The following is a 16,800-nucleotide window of genomic DNA, read 5'->3' as shown; positions in this document are numbered from 1 at the left end:
GGGGAGAGGGCGTCGAGGTGAGAGTCCCGCTCCTCAGCCTCCCGCTCAGGCCCCCATCCGCCATACTGGCGCGCATCGAGATCACGTTCTTCCAAAACCGCAGACATGAAAGAACATTCCCCCACTGAAAGGTCTACGTAAGCATCGAGGGTCACTGTCTTTCCTTCGCGTAATACATTCTCCTCTACTCTCGCGCGGCCCCACACGGGCCGACACGCCACGACAGCAGGGCGGCCTGATCACCTGTATTTTGTCCAGGACTCCGGTGCTGTCCATGCGACTCGCCACATTCACCGTGTTCCCCCAGATGTCATACTGAGGCTTCTGCGCGCCGATGACGCCCGCGATCACGGGGCCGTGGTTGATGCCTGCACACACCGGGATCGGGTTAGCAAGGTCAAGGGCAGAGCCGTCTCGGCCAGAAAAGTTGAGTGAGGTCATTCTCGAGCCTCATCACGGCACAGACATCCGCCCAACTCCTGGAACGCCAAGGCAAAGAGAGGCACCTCCTCTCCTCTGGCATCTCCAGAAAGTTAAATGTGCACGCTTGTCTTTCTCCCTCTAGACCTGACTGCTGTTTCCACGTCCATTTAGCGTTATTCCAAAACGACGTAAACTTGGCACGCTTTTAAAAACTAAACCCCGGGGCGCCGCTCTTGTTCTATGTCGCGCTATCATCTTAGCAAGTGATGATCATGTTCCAAGAGTTCTGTAATTAGCGTGAACTTTGGAATATGCACATGTTTTCAGCGGGGCTGTGAGGGCAGGTGCTGTCCTCGTGGCTGTTCTGTCATGTGGCCACTGTGCAGGGGGGCGGGGGAGTGTGAAGAAAAGCGTGTCCAGAGCCAACAGGTCACAGGAGACACAGGGGGAAGAGGCCCCCGGGCTTGAGCGGCCCGCGGTGTTCCCGGGGTTGAATTTGGAACGCGTAGAGCACAGGAGGGAAACGGTGCTAGATGTTGGGGTTTTTAAAAACGGGAACTGGCTTGCAGGAGTAGTGAGAGGCTGCCCAGACGGGGCTGGTCACCAGAACTCCTCGGTGACTGCCTTTCAGAAGCCACAAGTGTCCCCAAGGGCTGGGCAGCCGCCTGTGACCCCAGGGCTCAGAACACACCTGGTTTTTATTTCTGGATAAACATTTGTAAAAGGCAAGCATTCATAAAACGTGCTGAAGAATCAATTGCATTTAAGGGAAGAACATACTAGAAAGATTATTTTGAAAGGAAGTGGGATTTTTTTTTCTCCTGGATTGACCATTCCACCTTTAAAGCTCTGGCTGCTCAGAACTAGGGGCCCATCTTTCCTGTCCTTGTAGGCCGGGACCCCAGGAGTGTGGACCGTGACAACCATCCCAGGATGCACTGCTTTTGATGGGAACGTTGCTCCACCTCTGACCACTGGATGCATCTCCTGGCCATGGCACTTGCCAGCAGGGCTTGCAGAGGTGACCCTGGCCAGGGGTGGGTGGGGCAGTGGGACTGGAGCATGGCCATGTCCCTGGCCAGGCCACATGGGGACATCTTGGGTCCAACCAACCCGAGGATCTTTGCGTGATTTGGCAAAAGAGCCTCCGGGGCTCACGACATTGCCCCCCACCTGCCACCCAGTCCTGCGGCTCAATGACACATTTGTAACTGTGCCTGCACAACCTTGCGAGGGTGCCCAGTCCCTGAGACCGCCTCTCACCCCCCTGCCCATCGTACCCAGTGCCCCCACACCCACCACGCACCCACTCGCAGCTTGAAGTCGTTGAAGGAGTGCTTGTTGATGGCGTCCAGCTTGGCCACCAGCGCGAACGCGAACTCCACCATGGTGCCGATGTGCATGTACTGCCTCTCGGGCTCCTGCGGGGACAGGGCGGCCGTGAGCCCCGCTCAGCCAGGGGGCGCTCGCAGACCTGACCCACGGCCGACTATGCAGTGGCGTCCCCAGGAGACGGGGTGTGGGGACCCGGGTGGGGCCTGCCCTGTTCTTATTTTCAACTGTAGTACTGGTACTGGCATCGCCGTCCACTGACCTCCCGTGGCAGCCTCTGAGTGCCCGCTCCTTCTGGGGTGAAGGGTGAACCACCAGAGAGAGCAGCTGCAGATGCAGCGCCTGTTCCTCCCAACCCCTGGCCCCCCCAATCCCTGCACCTGCACCCCCCCAGCTGCTGGTCGCCTCCCACAGACCAGCTCACAGCATCACACAGGGAGCAGAGAGCACGGAGCCAACACCGCCTGGGGGCACTCAGAGCTGCCCTCACCAGCCTGAATTCTATCACTTTTTATTGAGGTAACCTCAGTTTATTCTATGCACGTGCTCACAAGCATCAGAGGGGACAAACAGAGGGGGCTCGCATGGGGAGCAGGTCTGTAAAGCGGGGTGCTGGGGTGGGCATGTGCTCAGTCACTGAACAGACTGGGGTAATCTCCACGCCCGGCCCCTGCGTCACATCAGGCTGGACTGATGACGTCCTGATGTTGGGGCTGAGCTCCAGAGTCAAGAGCGCCCCCCCCCCCACACTCGGAGACCAGCCGGGGGGACTCAGGGCTAGAGTAGGGTGAAGAGAGAAAGGGTCTGGCCTCATGTGCCAAGCTTCAGAGGAGCCAACAAGCTCAGCTGTTAGGAGAATGTTCTAGTGGAGCGTGGTGGCGCAGGGGTGAGACGCAGTATCCACAGCCTCTGCAGCATGAATTTGATTCCCAGCCGGCCAGGTAGCTGCCCACCCACATGGCGCGGCAGACCTCTCCTGCCACCCGCTGCTCCCCTCAGCAGTGTGTTTCGTCAGTCTGCCTGTTCTGCTCCCCGCTCTGTCTCCGGTGAATCCTCTCACTCCCTGCATCTCTGGCCTGTACTCCAGCTCTCGTATGCATAAATAAACAAATCTTTAAAAAAAACCTCAAAATGAGTGCAGAATCATCCAGAATAAATTAAAATATCACAATAAAGATAGGGCTATGGGCTGACTCATGCCCCTCCCAGCATGTCCTCCCCCTCCTAAGAGCTCTGTCTTCCCCCCTGGAGGGGAGCCCTCGCCAGGAGCCCTCCTGTGGGGCTTTGACCTGGGACTTCTGGCCTCAGAGTTGTGGGAAAATAAGTGTCCATCTTCAGCTCCCCACGCCGTGATACTGGGCATTAGGGCAGCCGGAGGCGACTAGGACAGATGTCGACAGCTCCGCAGAGCTGGTTAGGGCCTGAGGCAAAAGGAAATAGGTACAACCCTATGCAGCTAGTCTTTTCTTTGTAATGGGTATTTTTTTCCCCTGGAACATTAAAAGTGTTGAAAAAGTGTGTATTTGTTTTCATTGAAACAAGGAAAGTAAAATGACAAGTAGATTTGTTTTTGGTATAAAGGAAATAGTTAAAATTAAAACCATGTTGTATATTTTCATATCTCTACTTTACAATTTTCAAGTTTTCCAACACTTTAATGTTCTTGCCATAGAAACCCAGCCACGCAGGACACGCAACGCCAGGGACCCAGGGGTGCACGTTTTTCCTTCTGCTAGGCCCGGATCAGACACAAGACGAAGAGTCTTTAAAGCTCCCTTCATTGCTCATTTCTTTCTTTTTTTTTTTTTTAAGACTTATTTATTTATGCATACAGGAAGAGTAGGCCAGAGTTCTGGGGGGTGAGAGGATTCACCAGAGACAGAGCGGGGAACAGAAAAGGCGGATCTACTGAAATCCACTGCTGAGGGGGGGAGCAGCGGGGAGACAGGAGAGGTCTGCTGCACCGTGTGGGTAGCTCCCTGGCCGGGGATTGAACTCATGCTGCAAAGGCTGCAGACAGCTTCACAGCGCTGTGCTTAACCTCTCGTGCCACCAGGGAGGCCCCCACTGTTTGTTTCTTTTACTCATATCACGAAGACACCGAATACCCATTGAGAGTAAAACTACGGAGCAGGCTGAGCAGAACGCTGCCACCCGCTCACTTGGAAGAACACTGCTGCTCAGTCAGACACTTGGGGTTCCAATCTTGCATGTGAATTAGAGGCAAAGAGGACCCTCCCCTGCCGTGCCCAGAGGAGGAATCTCTGCTTTGCCTCTGTCCCTCTCTCACACTTTCCATGGAGGGGGGGTGGAGTGTGGCAGTGGGAACTGACCACGAGGGGCTCAGCCTGCCTCTCTTCTGAGGAATCTGTCTGCCTACAGCAAGCCGTGCTCCAGAAAGTTCTCTCTCCTTGTGTTGCACCCACCATCTCTGGAGAGCTCACTGTTCTGGGGGGAAGGGATTTTGTTTGTTGACTCACAGGTTATTTACACACACACACTCACACACACACACACACACATGCCAGAAAACTCCCTCAACACGTCTGCATGAAGATAATCAGTTCTGCCCAAATAATCTTTTCAACCAAATTTCTGTGTGGTCAGTTTGCTTTCTGAGCACACTGTTACCCAAAGACCAGGAGCCACCCTTGATGAGTCACCTTACAACAAACAGTTCTTGTCTACATTTTTGCATATCGATCTGGTATCCGGCCACGGCCAGGTGGTTGGCTTCTCTCTCCCTCTGCACCAGCGCAAGGAGTTCTGGGAACCGAGGCCTCCAGAATTCTCATCTTTTCCCTGAAGACCTGCGTCACTGAGGTGTGGCTGTCCACACAGGTCGGTGCAAGGACCCCGTGGCTGGGGATGACCAGTGGCTGGCACTGAGGCTCCCCTGCCCTACAGGGCCCCCATGTCTGTACCTGGGCATACTCCTGGCTGGGCACGGCGCTCAGACCCGTTGCTGCCATGTATGTGCTGCCAATGGTCTTGATCTTTTCAACTCCACTGAATTTCGGCTTGGACAGCAGCTAAAAAGCAATGACAATCACTTGGTCACTTCGTGGGCACAGAATCCCAAGGGCGAGCACTTTCTAGAGACCTTTCAAGTTCTAGTTCACGATTACAAGAACCTGGCTCATTCCAACCGCTGCTTATTCCCCTTAAACCACGGACTCTGTGGGGAAAGAACTCTTGATGCATTTCACAAGACCATGGCTTTGGAAGGAAACACAGTATAATGATTTACTTCCAATTAACACTAACGAGTGAAGGAACCAGGATAAACTATGACGCACGGGATTTAGTCCTCAAATAAATTTACTGACTCTCTTTGCCAGGCCCGAATACAAAGCTATGGTGAGCGAGGGCGGGCATCTCTTCAGGGGGCAGGTGCCGTTTGACCAAGTGTAGTGTGAGGATTGGCTTTCACCTCTGAGTGCTCAAGGAAGAGGGAAGAAAGATCTAGAACTGTTCCTCCCCTTGGCCCTGACCCTGATATTTTTTGTCCCTGTTTCTAGTTCCAGTTACTGCTTCTGCCCGGTCCCCTCTGCATTAGACCGTGGGGGGGACACTGGAGGGCTCTGCACCTGCACAGGCGGACAAGGGCTCACTCAGAGGCACCAGGCAAAGATGGGGAGCATCTTCCCACCTTTCTCTGGTGCCCCTGCTTTCAGAGGCGCTCTTCCAAGATTACACATCAGAGCATTGAGGCCCGGTGAGCCGATCCCCGCACCAGGGCCAGCCCAACGGGAAGAGCACAGTCCCCACTGGTCTGGGGCTCATTTCCTTAACTTCCACCATTTTCCACTCTGGCCCCAGCACAACAGTAGAAATCTCTAGTTCCACGATTGCCCACGAATCCTGAGTGGACCTTGGTGACAAAAGTGTGCAAACGCACAGGTGCCCCCGACCTCCAGAGGCTTGGTCTGAGACCACCACGTTATTTGACCCATCGCTGCGGCTCTACGGGTCATGGGGCATGACCAGCGGCGCCCAAGCTGTCAGGTCTCCTCTGTTTGCGCGACATTGGTAAGCACGACGAAGCAGCAATAGCCTCGCCTCCAGAGGTGTGTTTGTTCTTGCAGGAGAGCAAACGCATTATTCTCTACATAGGCGGAATATTGAAAATTGAAAAATGACATCTATTTTAAATTCCAAAACACACGCTTTGTCCCCTCTACGGTGCACTATCCTACACACACGGCCCTTCCAGCAACAGAGCGCGCCAGCCCGCAGAGTTCAGCGGACAGCGGACAGAGACCGCGGGCATGCCCGGGCCTGGCAAGGGTCTCCCACAATAGATGGTTCATCATCGTCTGTGTCTATAAAGGGATGGGCAGGAATTTCCCTGGAGCTCAGCCTTCCTAGCAAATTCGGAAGCACACTGGATATTTCACAGATTTTGCTAGCTGTTCCCAAAAAATATATCGGGATCCCCCAAATTAGCTGGGGCTTAGAGGGAAAACAAGGCTGTAACCCCCGCCACTGGGAATCACGCAAAGGGCGAGTCCTCATGCCCGACCCTGGCCCCTCGGGACTGCCGGCGTGGGGGGGGGGGTGGCTGCCCGGGCCTGGGAAGTACCCACGTCGTCAAAGTCAGCGATGATCTCGTTCAGGAGCCGCAGGCACTCCAGGCCCTCCTTGTTCACGTCCGACTCCGTGTAGAACTCCTTGAAATCCGGAATGGAGGCAAACATGACGCAGACGCAGTCGTAGGACTGGTGGTACAAGTCCTGGTGGGGGTGGAAGGAAGAGCTGAGGCAGGAAGCCTGGCCGCGAGCAGGTGAGTGGAGAAACCACCCGGCCCGGCAGCATCTCAGGGAGCGGCAACCGAACCCCTCCCCTCTGGGGCCTCCGCAGTGAAGAAGAGGAGCCCCCATGCGGGCGTCTGGGCGTCCAGCACAGTGTTCGGCAGCTCATCTGGAACGTGAGAGCCGCTGCATCTTGTGTCACAGACTGAAATGCACTTTAGCATCTTCACACAGACACACGCGTCCCTCCTGAGGGCCGGCTCTGGGCCAGACTTCATGCCAGGGCCGGGCACAGACAGACAAAGCAGCCCTGCCCAAGGCACCGTGCAGAGAGCACCAAGACCAGGTGCAATGAGCGCTGCCTGTGCAGGTGAGCCGAGGTGATGGGTGTGCACGTGCAGGTGTGCGAGGTGTGCAAGGGTGCAGAGGTGTGCAGGTGTGCACGTGAAAGTGTGCAGAGGTGAGCAGGGGTGCAGAGGTGTGCGGGTGTGCACACGTGTGGGTGTGCAGAGGTGTGTTAGAAGTGACTCAGGACTGCCTCATTTTGGTCTCCTGGTACCCACACCAGCGCCCCCTGAAGCAGGCTGGAACTAGGGGGTCTCCCCGCTTTCCCATCTCCCTGTTGATCCACATGCTAACTGCTTAGCGTCTCCAAGAGATGTCGGCCACTGCCTCGTTTACTCAGGGATCAAGTGGTCACAAAGCACCAAATCCTCTCCTGAGCATAACTGCCCCAGCCCCTCTGAGGAACAGGGTAGAGGGCTCTGCAGGAGGTCACTGGCAGGGCTCCCTCTGCTGAAAAGGGGGTGCACTGTTTGCTTGCAAAGTGGATTCCCCCATAGCTGCACTGTCATCCGTGCCTGCTTTACCAGCCTGGCTCTGTGGAAGGAGCTGCCAGGCCCCGGCCACACGGCTTCCCGCCCCCATGGTGGGCGTGGACACCGAAGGGCTCTTTGAACAGACAGGGAAGCAAGCTCTGACGGCTGCTGAAGGGGCCTTTCAAAACGTTTCTGGGGCCAGGGGCTCCCCTTCCTGAGCCTGCATGGCCCCCGGGCCTGAACTTGGGGGGGGGGGGCGGTCACCTACTGATGGCGGAGCTGGAGGGAATTCATTTCATTATTAATTTTTCCGCTCAAGCGGCCCCGCATCGCAGCACCACAGAAGCTTCAGGTGCGTGTTGCTGAGTCAGCATGTGTCTCTATCGACAGCACATAAAAGTCACCTGAGTGTCCAGATCATCACGCCATCGTCCTCTGCCCCCCAATTTATCACCGCCAGCTCTGCTGTGATTGGTATAGAGTCCAAATGTTTGTTTTTTTTGTATTTAGTTCCGCTGTTTTGTTGTTTTTTCTATGCACCACGTGTGAGTGCACCCCGGGTTGTCTTTCTCAGTCTGGCTTGTTGCACTGAGCAGATTCCCTCTAGGAGCTTTCAGTATAAAACAACACCTGGGGGTTCACAGAAACGAAAGCCTCTGGAGCTGGTCTTATGACGAAATCACTGCTTTTCCCTGTTTCTGAGGGGCAGCTGCTCCGTGGGGCTTGGGGGGATAGACACGGCACGGGGAGGCCGCTGTTGATGTGGACTGTGGCCTAAGTGGGTGCCAGGTCTCCAAGGCCGGTTCCAGAACACCCTGGAGTGGGAACCTCGTTGTGGACTGAGGCTAGCCGCGGGCCACCTCGTTTTAGGGGTCACTCTGGGGTGACTGCACCCAGCGGCACCGAGGCTCAGCCCACCCTCTGCAGAGCCAGGAAGGTGGATGCTGCTGGACAGGGCACAGGTGCCCTTGGGCTGTGTCCCCCTGAAAGGTGAGGGACGAGTCCTCCAAGCGGTTCATAAATTCAGGGTACGGGGGGCAGAGAGTCTCAAGTTTTGCTTAACCCTGGGATATTTACTGAAAAGCAAACTGAAGCCGAGGGGCACCGCACCCCAGGCCCTGCTGCAGCTTGCACCCCCCGTCCCCGGGGGTGCAGGGCTCAGACGCTTGCTCAGCATAAGTCAGGCCCACCGGAAAGAACAGGGGGGCCCTTGACTCCCCAGGCCCCCAGGGAGAGGTCCGAGCCGGGCCGGCTGTCTGGCCGTACCCCAGCCGCACCCCAGGGGCGCCCCGCTGACCTCGTTCTTGAGGCTCCGGGCCAGGAAGTGCTCGGCCACGTGCGCGGGGAGCACGTTCTCCAGCAGCACGCGGTTCAGGTTCTCCATGGTCTCGATCTCCTCCCGCTCTTTTTTGAACTTGTTCTTCCACAAGAAGTCCAACCTACAGTAATATTCATTCTGTTACAAGAGGACACAGAGGTAAAGAGACAATAGGCATCGTGTCCTGCCAGAGAGTGGAGGCTTCAAGAGAAAATAAAAAGAACGAAACAAAACCGAAAGGGGAGAACCCCCAAACAGACGGGTCCTCGCCTCCCACCTTTCACTCACCCTCTGAGGGGGACTTGCTGAAATAAACAAATAAATAAATAAACCCAAAAAATGAGCTTGGGAGCGAATGGGCCTGAGGGACAGGAAGGCGGCAGTGAAAGCTCCCGGGAGGTGATGCTGGGACGCCATGCGGGGTGGGGGGTGTGTCTGGAGCGAGGCACAGTGCACGGAAAACAACCCCTCACTGCAAGTACGTTCGCAGGGAGTGCGCGGCTCCGAGAGCTGCATTGACAGGACAGCTGCTCACGTGTGGCAGTTTGCTTTAAAATTTGAAAATCAGTCTTCTCTTGCTACTAATTGTGCAATTAAATGTTCACCGAGAAAGATGCAGATTTTTTTCCCCATTTGGGATTGCACCATACTGAGAGAATGGCGTTCTATTTAGACAAACGTTCATTTTTGTGTCATTTAATTAAGAAGGTGCCTCTTAGTAAAACACAGGCATCCAGGCCCCGGAATGCTCTGGAATTTAGCATTTTTTTTTTAAGCCAGTTACTATTGACACTGTCGAAATCGAGGCCCATTGCTGACAAAGGGTCTCGGGTTTCCGTATCGCTGGTGGCTGCTGGGATGTGAGTAGTTTAAAACAATGAAATCGCCTTGGATCAACCTTCCGCATAGAGAGGGTGAATTTCAGCACAGACAGTGGCTTGTTGACAAATAAATGGAAAGGACCAATGAAGGGGGGCTGTGTGGGTTAGGGTTTGATTAATTATAGCAATGACTGTGCAAAAAACAAACAAAAACCCAACACACACACACACACACACACACACAGTTCTTACACATAAATGGCAATTAAAAAAAAAATCCACATTTCAGGACCTGATCATTCATTGATTAGCCTGATTCCAGCTACGCACAATATGCTCACAAGCCATGGCGTGGTGTTTATTTTTATCTTGCATAGCGAGACATTTTTCCAAAAGCTTGTCAAAGAGGGATTTTAAAAGTTTGCTTATACAAATTTTCTGACAGATACTAATTTTCATGTTCTGTACAAACAGAAATCACTCGAGGCCCTATCAGCAAAGGCCTCTCCCTGGGAGAATAGAGGACTTATTTGGGCTGTAGGGCCACACCAGTTGTGTGACTGGTTTTGGTAACTGGTGGAGACCATCGTGGGCGGCACTAAGACGACCCAGACACGTGCTCAGGATGACACACGACGTAACAGGAGACGCAGCCACGGAAGGCCGGGGGCAGGTGCGCGGGCGGGTCCCCTGAGATGGGGAGGGTCCACAGCCCCACAGGCTTCTGAGTGGGGAGCCGCTGCATCACAGGCAAGCTTTCTGTCCCACCCTACTTCTCGGGCCACTAGGAATTGAGAGGGGCAGCTTCCCTGGTCTTTTCCCATCACCTCCTCAAGTCATGTCACCTGCGGCTGAGCCCTCTCCTTGCTGTACAGACGTGATCGAAACTCACTGGAAATGCACATGGAGGACCCCAAAAGGAGACACACTGTTCCATCCCAAACCAGTTATAAGGGATTGAACAGTGTCCCCCAAAAGATACTTCCCAACCCCCATATCTGTGCAAGTGATCTCTGGAAATAGAGACTTTATGGATGGAATTAATTAGATCACCCTGGATTTAGAGCGGCTGTAAATCCAATGACTGGTGTCCTTGTAAGAGGAAGGAGAGCCGGGGGCGGCCCTGCGCGCAGGAGACTTGGCACCTTAGAAAATCGCTCAGTGATTTCAGACTGAAGGTCGCCTCCTGGTCACCTCGGCACATCCTTGGTGCCAGTTGTTAAAGAATCATCACGAAGCCATCACTCTTGCAGGGAGTAATGACATAAAATGAACGCCTTCCCACAAGGTTGTGTCTGGCGTTTTACTCCAAATGTTGCCACGTAACTAAGTGACTGTAAGGACATTTTGCCATAGAGAGACATTTGGAAGGACATCATGTAATGTGAAACATTAATAATAAAATTAAGCGACAACACACCTTTTTGAACAAATCTATCATGAAAAACACAAACTACGTGAGCAGGCTTAGAGGATTGACAGCATGGTGTGCAGAGAGCTGGTTTTCGTTGGCAGCCTGTATGAAGCTGCTGTTGTCCTTTTGTGTTCATGGTGCTATTATTTTGTTTGTATTTTTCTGTGACCAAATATACCGCAAAATGTGAAATCAGAGGGTAGGAAGCCGGGCTGCATGCTGCTACGCCTGCAAACGATGGCCCCTTGGTATGTGAGATCTGGTGTCTGATTCTAGTAATAGAGACATGAAGCCACTTCAAGAGAAGCATTCTGGGATGCAAAGGTCCTACATTCTGGGGTGCAAGTGAAAACCCTGGTCTAGAGGGTACTTTCCTGCTTAGAGTCAGCTGTCCAGGCTTACGAAGCCTACCGAATTTATTTTGAGACTGAACAGGGAATTAATGGATTCACATGCCTGGATCCCTCACCCCGCCTGCCTCTCCTGAGAAAATGAGAGCCCCTTCGCCTTCTGTCTATTTTTAGTGGGCGCACTTGTGCTACTCACTGTCCTCTGCAGCGATAGAAATGATTCTGTGACAGGTGATAAGAGGATTCTCATGCATCAACATGTGTTTTCATGAAAGTAGCAAGAGTGCACATCAGCCAGGCGTGATGAGCACAGCCCTTGGAGACTTCGGTGTAAGAAACGGATGCTTACCTGCCTGCCCAGAACCAGCAGAGTGACGAAGAAAATAAAGAGAGACACGGAGCCCATGGTCTTCAGGTCTTTCCAGATGCCTGGCCTGATAGTAAACAGACAAAAACAGCACAACGGAACAACACACGAGACTTAGGGTCTGCGCACCACCCAGCCTTCCCCTCCTGCTCCAGCCCAACACATGCACGAGTTCCAACACGCCTGCCAGCCCACACTGCAGCAACACAAACACTCCTTCCCGTGAGAGCTTGGGGAAAGAAAAATTCTTCCACCTCAATACAGATGTTTGGCTGTTTACCCGGCTCTAGCAAGTATAAAAGGAAAGATCAGCAAACTATTAATATTTCTTTATACTGCTGGAGCCAGCCAGGACGATCTGATATATGATTTCCTACATTTTTCGGTTATTCTCCGAAGGAGAGAGTATGCTAGAAATTAAGAACCATCAGGTATCACAGTGAAGTAGAGAACGCCACATTCCACTCTACCCATGAAGGACAGGCCATGAAACTTCCCAGAACACGCCTTTTCTTACCCGCTCCTTCACAGGATTTTCTATCAAAGGGCTGAACACAGAGGGAAACCCCTGGCCCGCAGGTCCGCACCCCCACAGGTGCGGGCAGGTATCAGTGATTTATTCACCGTGCCCACCGGGGCTCTTCACCACCGTGACGTCCCAGCCCCGGTCACCCACATCTCCAAGCCGGCATGTGTGGGGGCCAGCGTGAACTGTCAACTTGCCGGGGCCCTGGGTGCCCAGAAGTCAGACATTGCTCTGGGCGTTTCTGTGGGATAACGTTTGTGTGGGAGAAAGATTCACGGTGGCAGGCTGAGTGAAGCAGGTTGCCCTCCATGCAGTGGGGGGGCCACATCCAATCAGTTGAAGACCTGACCAGAAGAAAAGGCCCTTCCTGAGTAAGAGTGGACTCTCTGCTGCCCAAGAGTCTGTGAGCTGGACATTGGCTCGACCTGGTTCCAAAGCAGCTTCTGACCCTCAGACTCAATGTGGGATATTGGCTGAGCAGATTCTGGACTTGCCGGCTTCCATAAATCACATGAGCCAATTCCTGTGATAAACCATGTATACATATGCACGCATGCATACATACACAGGCATATACACACACCTGCATATACATATATATGCACACGTATGTGATTCCATATAAGTCGTGTGTGTGTGTGTGTGTGTGAGTGCGTGTGTCTAACCTGTTGATTCTGGTTTTGTTCTCTGGAGAGCCATGGATGGCAAGAACTGTACTGCCTTCCCCAGAACACTATAGTTCTGCATTAACTGACATGATTATTTCCCACCTATAATGGTAAATAAGACCTGAAAATGAAAATGGATTAAGGATGGCCGCCACGCACCAGGGGCACAGATTACGTCCAGTCAAGCAGAGACAGCAGGGACTCACCTGTGCTCTATTCCTGTATCCCCGAGGGCTGCTGAGCCAGTAAGAGGCATCGGCATTGCACTAAGGAGCTCAGGGGCTATGAAAGCAGCTGCCTCCTTTCTCCTGGGCTTTGGGCTCACCTTCCACTAGGCCAGCGGGTGCCAACGCCATCTCACTGATTGTTTTGGACACTGAGTCAAGTACTATAAACTTGGCACAGATCTGGCACACCGGAAACTTCATAAATGGCACTTACGATGGTCAGTGTCAACTCCAGGGTGACAATGGACGGGGGTAGGGCTGGGAATCTCAAGGAAAGGTACCTCGAGAAACCTAGCTCAGCTCTCGGGGCGCAGGCCGAGGTTGGTCTTCTCAGGTCACCGATCAGAACAATGCCAGTCTGACCCTGGGCTTGCCTCCTCCGGACCCACAGTCCAGGGGGAGGTCAGCAGAGACACGGGGCTACTGGCCGCCCCCCTTGAGGTCCACTAACTCATTCCTCACTCAGGCCACTTGGGGTCTCATTGTCGGGAAATGCCTGGCTTTGCCCCAAGAGCCCTGTGAACCCTCAGCGTCTTCCACGTTAGGTGGTGTGAGCAGCTGAAGTTTTGGCCAACTCGAGGGTACCACCTGCATACCCTGCTCCCTGCACCTGACCCTCAGGTCCACGGGGACCTCACGGATGTGTCGAGACGACACCGTAAGAGTAAAACAACCAAGAGATGCCCAGGAAGCCAATGCTGGGGTTAAATGCATGAGGCAACATAAAGGCAGCCGCCTGCCTGCTCGGGAAGCTCCCCCTGAAGGTGCCGGGGCTGGGACGAGTGGGGTGCGACTGCCGCCGAGGCAGAGCCCAGAGGGGCTGAGGCTGGTCCCAGGCACTGCAGGGCCACAGCCGGGGCTCAGGTCTGCACAGCTCTTCCCCGACGTGGGGGTGGGGAGACTCCTCCTGGCCTCTTGGCCTTGCTGCTGGGCCCGGAGTCCCCACAAAGGCACTTTGTGCTTGGACAGCTGCTGAGTGAGCGTGTGTGTGACGAGTGTGTGGTTCTGTCACGATGCTGGCACTCCTCTCCCCTGCTTGTGAATCTCGACACATCTTCAAGGTCTTCCCAAGGTCAGAGACAGTCCCGGCCACCGAGCCCGCCGCAGCCACACCCCCCTCACCCCGCATGCTGCGTGGCCTCCCTCGAGCTCACTTGACGAGTCTCCTTTTGACCTTCCGGTGAGGGACAATTTCCTTGTAATTTCTGTGAACTTGCGAGGCTGGGGCGACGCAGTCCCCGGGCGCACCCGGGGGTGCCCGGCAGAAGCTCCAGGAAGGGGCGGATACGGAGCAGGCTGGGCCCGAGGCCAAGGGGGCAGCAGAACAAAGGTGGCCAGAGGCGAGCGCGTCCCGGAGAGGCCAGAACAAGGCCCAGGGAAGCAGCAGTGAGGGGGGCAGGGACCGTGCACGGCCCGCCAGCAACGCCGCCTCCCGGGCCAGCGGCCGGCCTGGCGCTCCGGGAAGGGCCCCTCTGCGTGGGGCGCGGGCGCTCCCTCTCCAGCCCCCGCCCAAGGGCGGCGGGTTTTCTGTTCTTCTTTCTCCAGGATTCCGGGCTTCTATCCTGGAGTGTCGTGTCAACATGCATCATCAGGCGACGGGCGAGGAGCCTCTTTCTGTCCTTTGATGGCGACTCTGGAAGCTCAGAACCCCGAGTCTCAGAGGCGAGAGCGAGAGCGCCACGCTGGAGGTCTGGGCGCCGGCCTGGGGGCCAGGACTGCAGGGACACAGCTGAGCTGCAGGAATCGGGAGGACACAGTCTGGGGCCGGATGTAAGCTCCCCTTCGGGAAGCATTGTCGACCTGACCTATTAGGTTGGTGAACCCATAATAGCCACTTTCTGTGGGGGCGGGGGGGGGGCTCCTGGGGGCGCTGGGGGGAGGGGTCGAGCAGGAATCGATCAGAAAGAGCCAGAAGCTTAAGGTCGCGATCAGGGGTGGAGTTCAGGGAGTCGGGTGCTCCTGGGGAGTTGTAGGATAAGTGAGAAGTATCAGGTTTTCTGCCCTCCCGCCATGAGGATGGATGATGGACCCTGTGGTCCTGAATCACGCCTGATGGCGGCCCCTGGAGGGGGGTGTGGGCGTGCGTAAGTGGGTGCACCTGGGCTGAGAGACTGGGCTTACAAGGGTGGCGTCACGGGGACGCCAGGAGAACCACGAGAGAAGCCGAGAGAACGCGAGAGAAGGCCGGGGAGCCCAGACAGAGTGAAGACTTGCTGGGGGCTGGGAGCCTGCCAGCCTCTGGCCCCCCGGCGCCCCTGCCTGCCGTGTGCCTGGTCAATCCCAATAAAAGCCTGAAAAGCCACCAAGGGCTCCAGGACTCTCTCCTCCTACCCCGTCTGCTCGGGTCACAGAGATCCTGCTCCGTGTCCTCCAGCCTCTACAGGAGTAAGGCGGGTGGGCAGTGAAGGCAGGTCCCCAGCTGCTCCCACAGCCCTCCCAGCCTCAGGGCATGAAGAGACAAAACCTAGAGCGCCCTGATGGCAACGGGGGTCTCGACAGGAAAACCCCTTTCCTTCAGCCTAGTGACAGCGTATTGCCCCTGGGTCCCGATCACAGATTCTCGGGTCTGCCTCGGGCCCCCAGAAGTCATGCTCTCCCCACCAGGAACTTGCTACCTCATTTCTTCTTTTGTGAACATGCAGTGTCTCCAGGAGCTTTAAATTAATAAAGGGAAATTGAGCAGCCAGGTCAGCTGGAGTGCAAATTGGTGATGAACCAGTTATCGAGAGATTCGACATGGGCTCCCTGGACACAGCTGGGAAATATCAAAGCACGTCTGGTTGGTGATTTCGTGAATTTATTGGAAAATTAACTTCTCAGCCCCTTCTTGTCTGGTAAGATGTCATAAAGGCTCTCTGACACAGTCACACATTCTTGCGCTCCCTGGTCCTCAGCGTGACTGCAGCGGCGGGCCTTCATGGCAGAAGGATGGTGAAAATCACGCTCAGTGGAGAGAACGGGCTTCGTGGCCGTGTGTCCAGGACTTCTTCTTCTTTTTGTTTTTTAAGATTTATTTTTTTATACAAGAACTGGGGTACAAGCCAGATGTGCAGGAGGGTGAGAGGATTCACCAGAGACAGAGCGGGGAGCAGAACAGGCAGACTAACGAAATACACTGCTGAGGGGAGCAGCGGGCGCGGCAGGAGAGGTCTGCCGTGCCACGTGGGACCTTCGCCGGCAGCCGGGGATCGAACCAGCGTTGCAGAGGCTGCAGGCAGCCTCGCAACCCAGCGCTCAACCGCTGGGCCACTGGGGAGGCCCTCCAGGCCTTCTTGATGGAGAAAAATGCTCACATGGCCAGATGACCGTCGTTCTAGACACCAGCTTCCCTGGGAGCAGCGAGGGGTCACATGCTGCCCACACGGACCATCTTCCTGGAACAACACATCTGTGCACACACGCGAGGCACCTGCTTCGTGTTAGCAGAGCTACAGGGCTGTTACGGAGGCTGTGCAGAGACAGAAAAGGCTGGAGCCTGGTGGGTCTAGAAAGAAATTTCACACTTGCTATAAAGCAGTTTTGCTATTAAGATGTGAAATGGAAAATACCAGAATGATTTAAAGCTTTTTTTTAAAGCAGGGAATAGACATTTATTATAAGCGGATGGGCAGCATCTGATAAGGGGAGTCATTCACGCACCGGGTGAAAGAGGCTCATCCTCGCCAGGCCTAAGGCTGGGAGAGCAAAAACAACCCCATCTTGTCTTGGAAATCAGTCTCTTCACAGAACAGAGAACTGCCACGGTTGAAAGCACTTCTTCCACACAGGGGTATTTTAGGACA

At 54.7% G+C, this 16,800-nt stretch overlaps 1 protein-coding gene across 1 annotated transcript in view; it reads right to left on the bottom strand.

Moving 5' to 3' along the window:
• ADCY2 (adenylate cyclase 2) overlaps window positions 1–16,800 on the bottom strand; it is a gene marked incomplete at both ends in the record, with an annotated part of 223,081 nt that overhangs the window by 1,561 nt on the left and 204,720 nt on the right. Inside the window, 6 exons of the mRNA XM_084233659.1 lie at window positions 244–368; window positions 1,730–1,844; window positions 4,680–4,787; window positions 6,345–6,491; window positions 8,625–8,783; window positions 11,580–11,664. Of these exons, the coding sequence (XP_084089785.1) occupies window positions 244–368; window positions 1,730–1,844; window positions 4,680–4,787; window positions 6,345–6,491; window positions 8,625–8,783; window positions 11,580–11,664 (739 nt within the window). The remainder of the gene's footprint in view (window positions 1–243; window positions 369–1,729; window positions 1,845–4,679; window positions 4,788–6,344; window positions 6,492–8,624; window positions 8,784–11,579; window positions 11,665–16,800) is intronic.

The sequence above is a fragment of the Talpa europaea genome, assembly GCF_964194135.1.
Source record: "Talpa europaea genome assembly, chromosome: 5".
NCBI classification, from domain to species: domain Eukaryota; kingdom Metazoa; phylum Chordata; class Mammalia; order Eulipotyphla; family Talpidae; genus Talpa; species Talpa europaea.
Note: the sequence above shows the minus strand (reverse complement) of the source record. Positions and strands in the feature narration are given on the sequence as shown.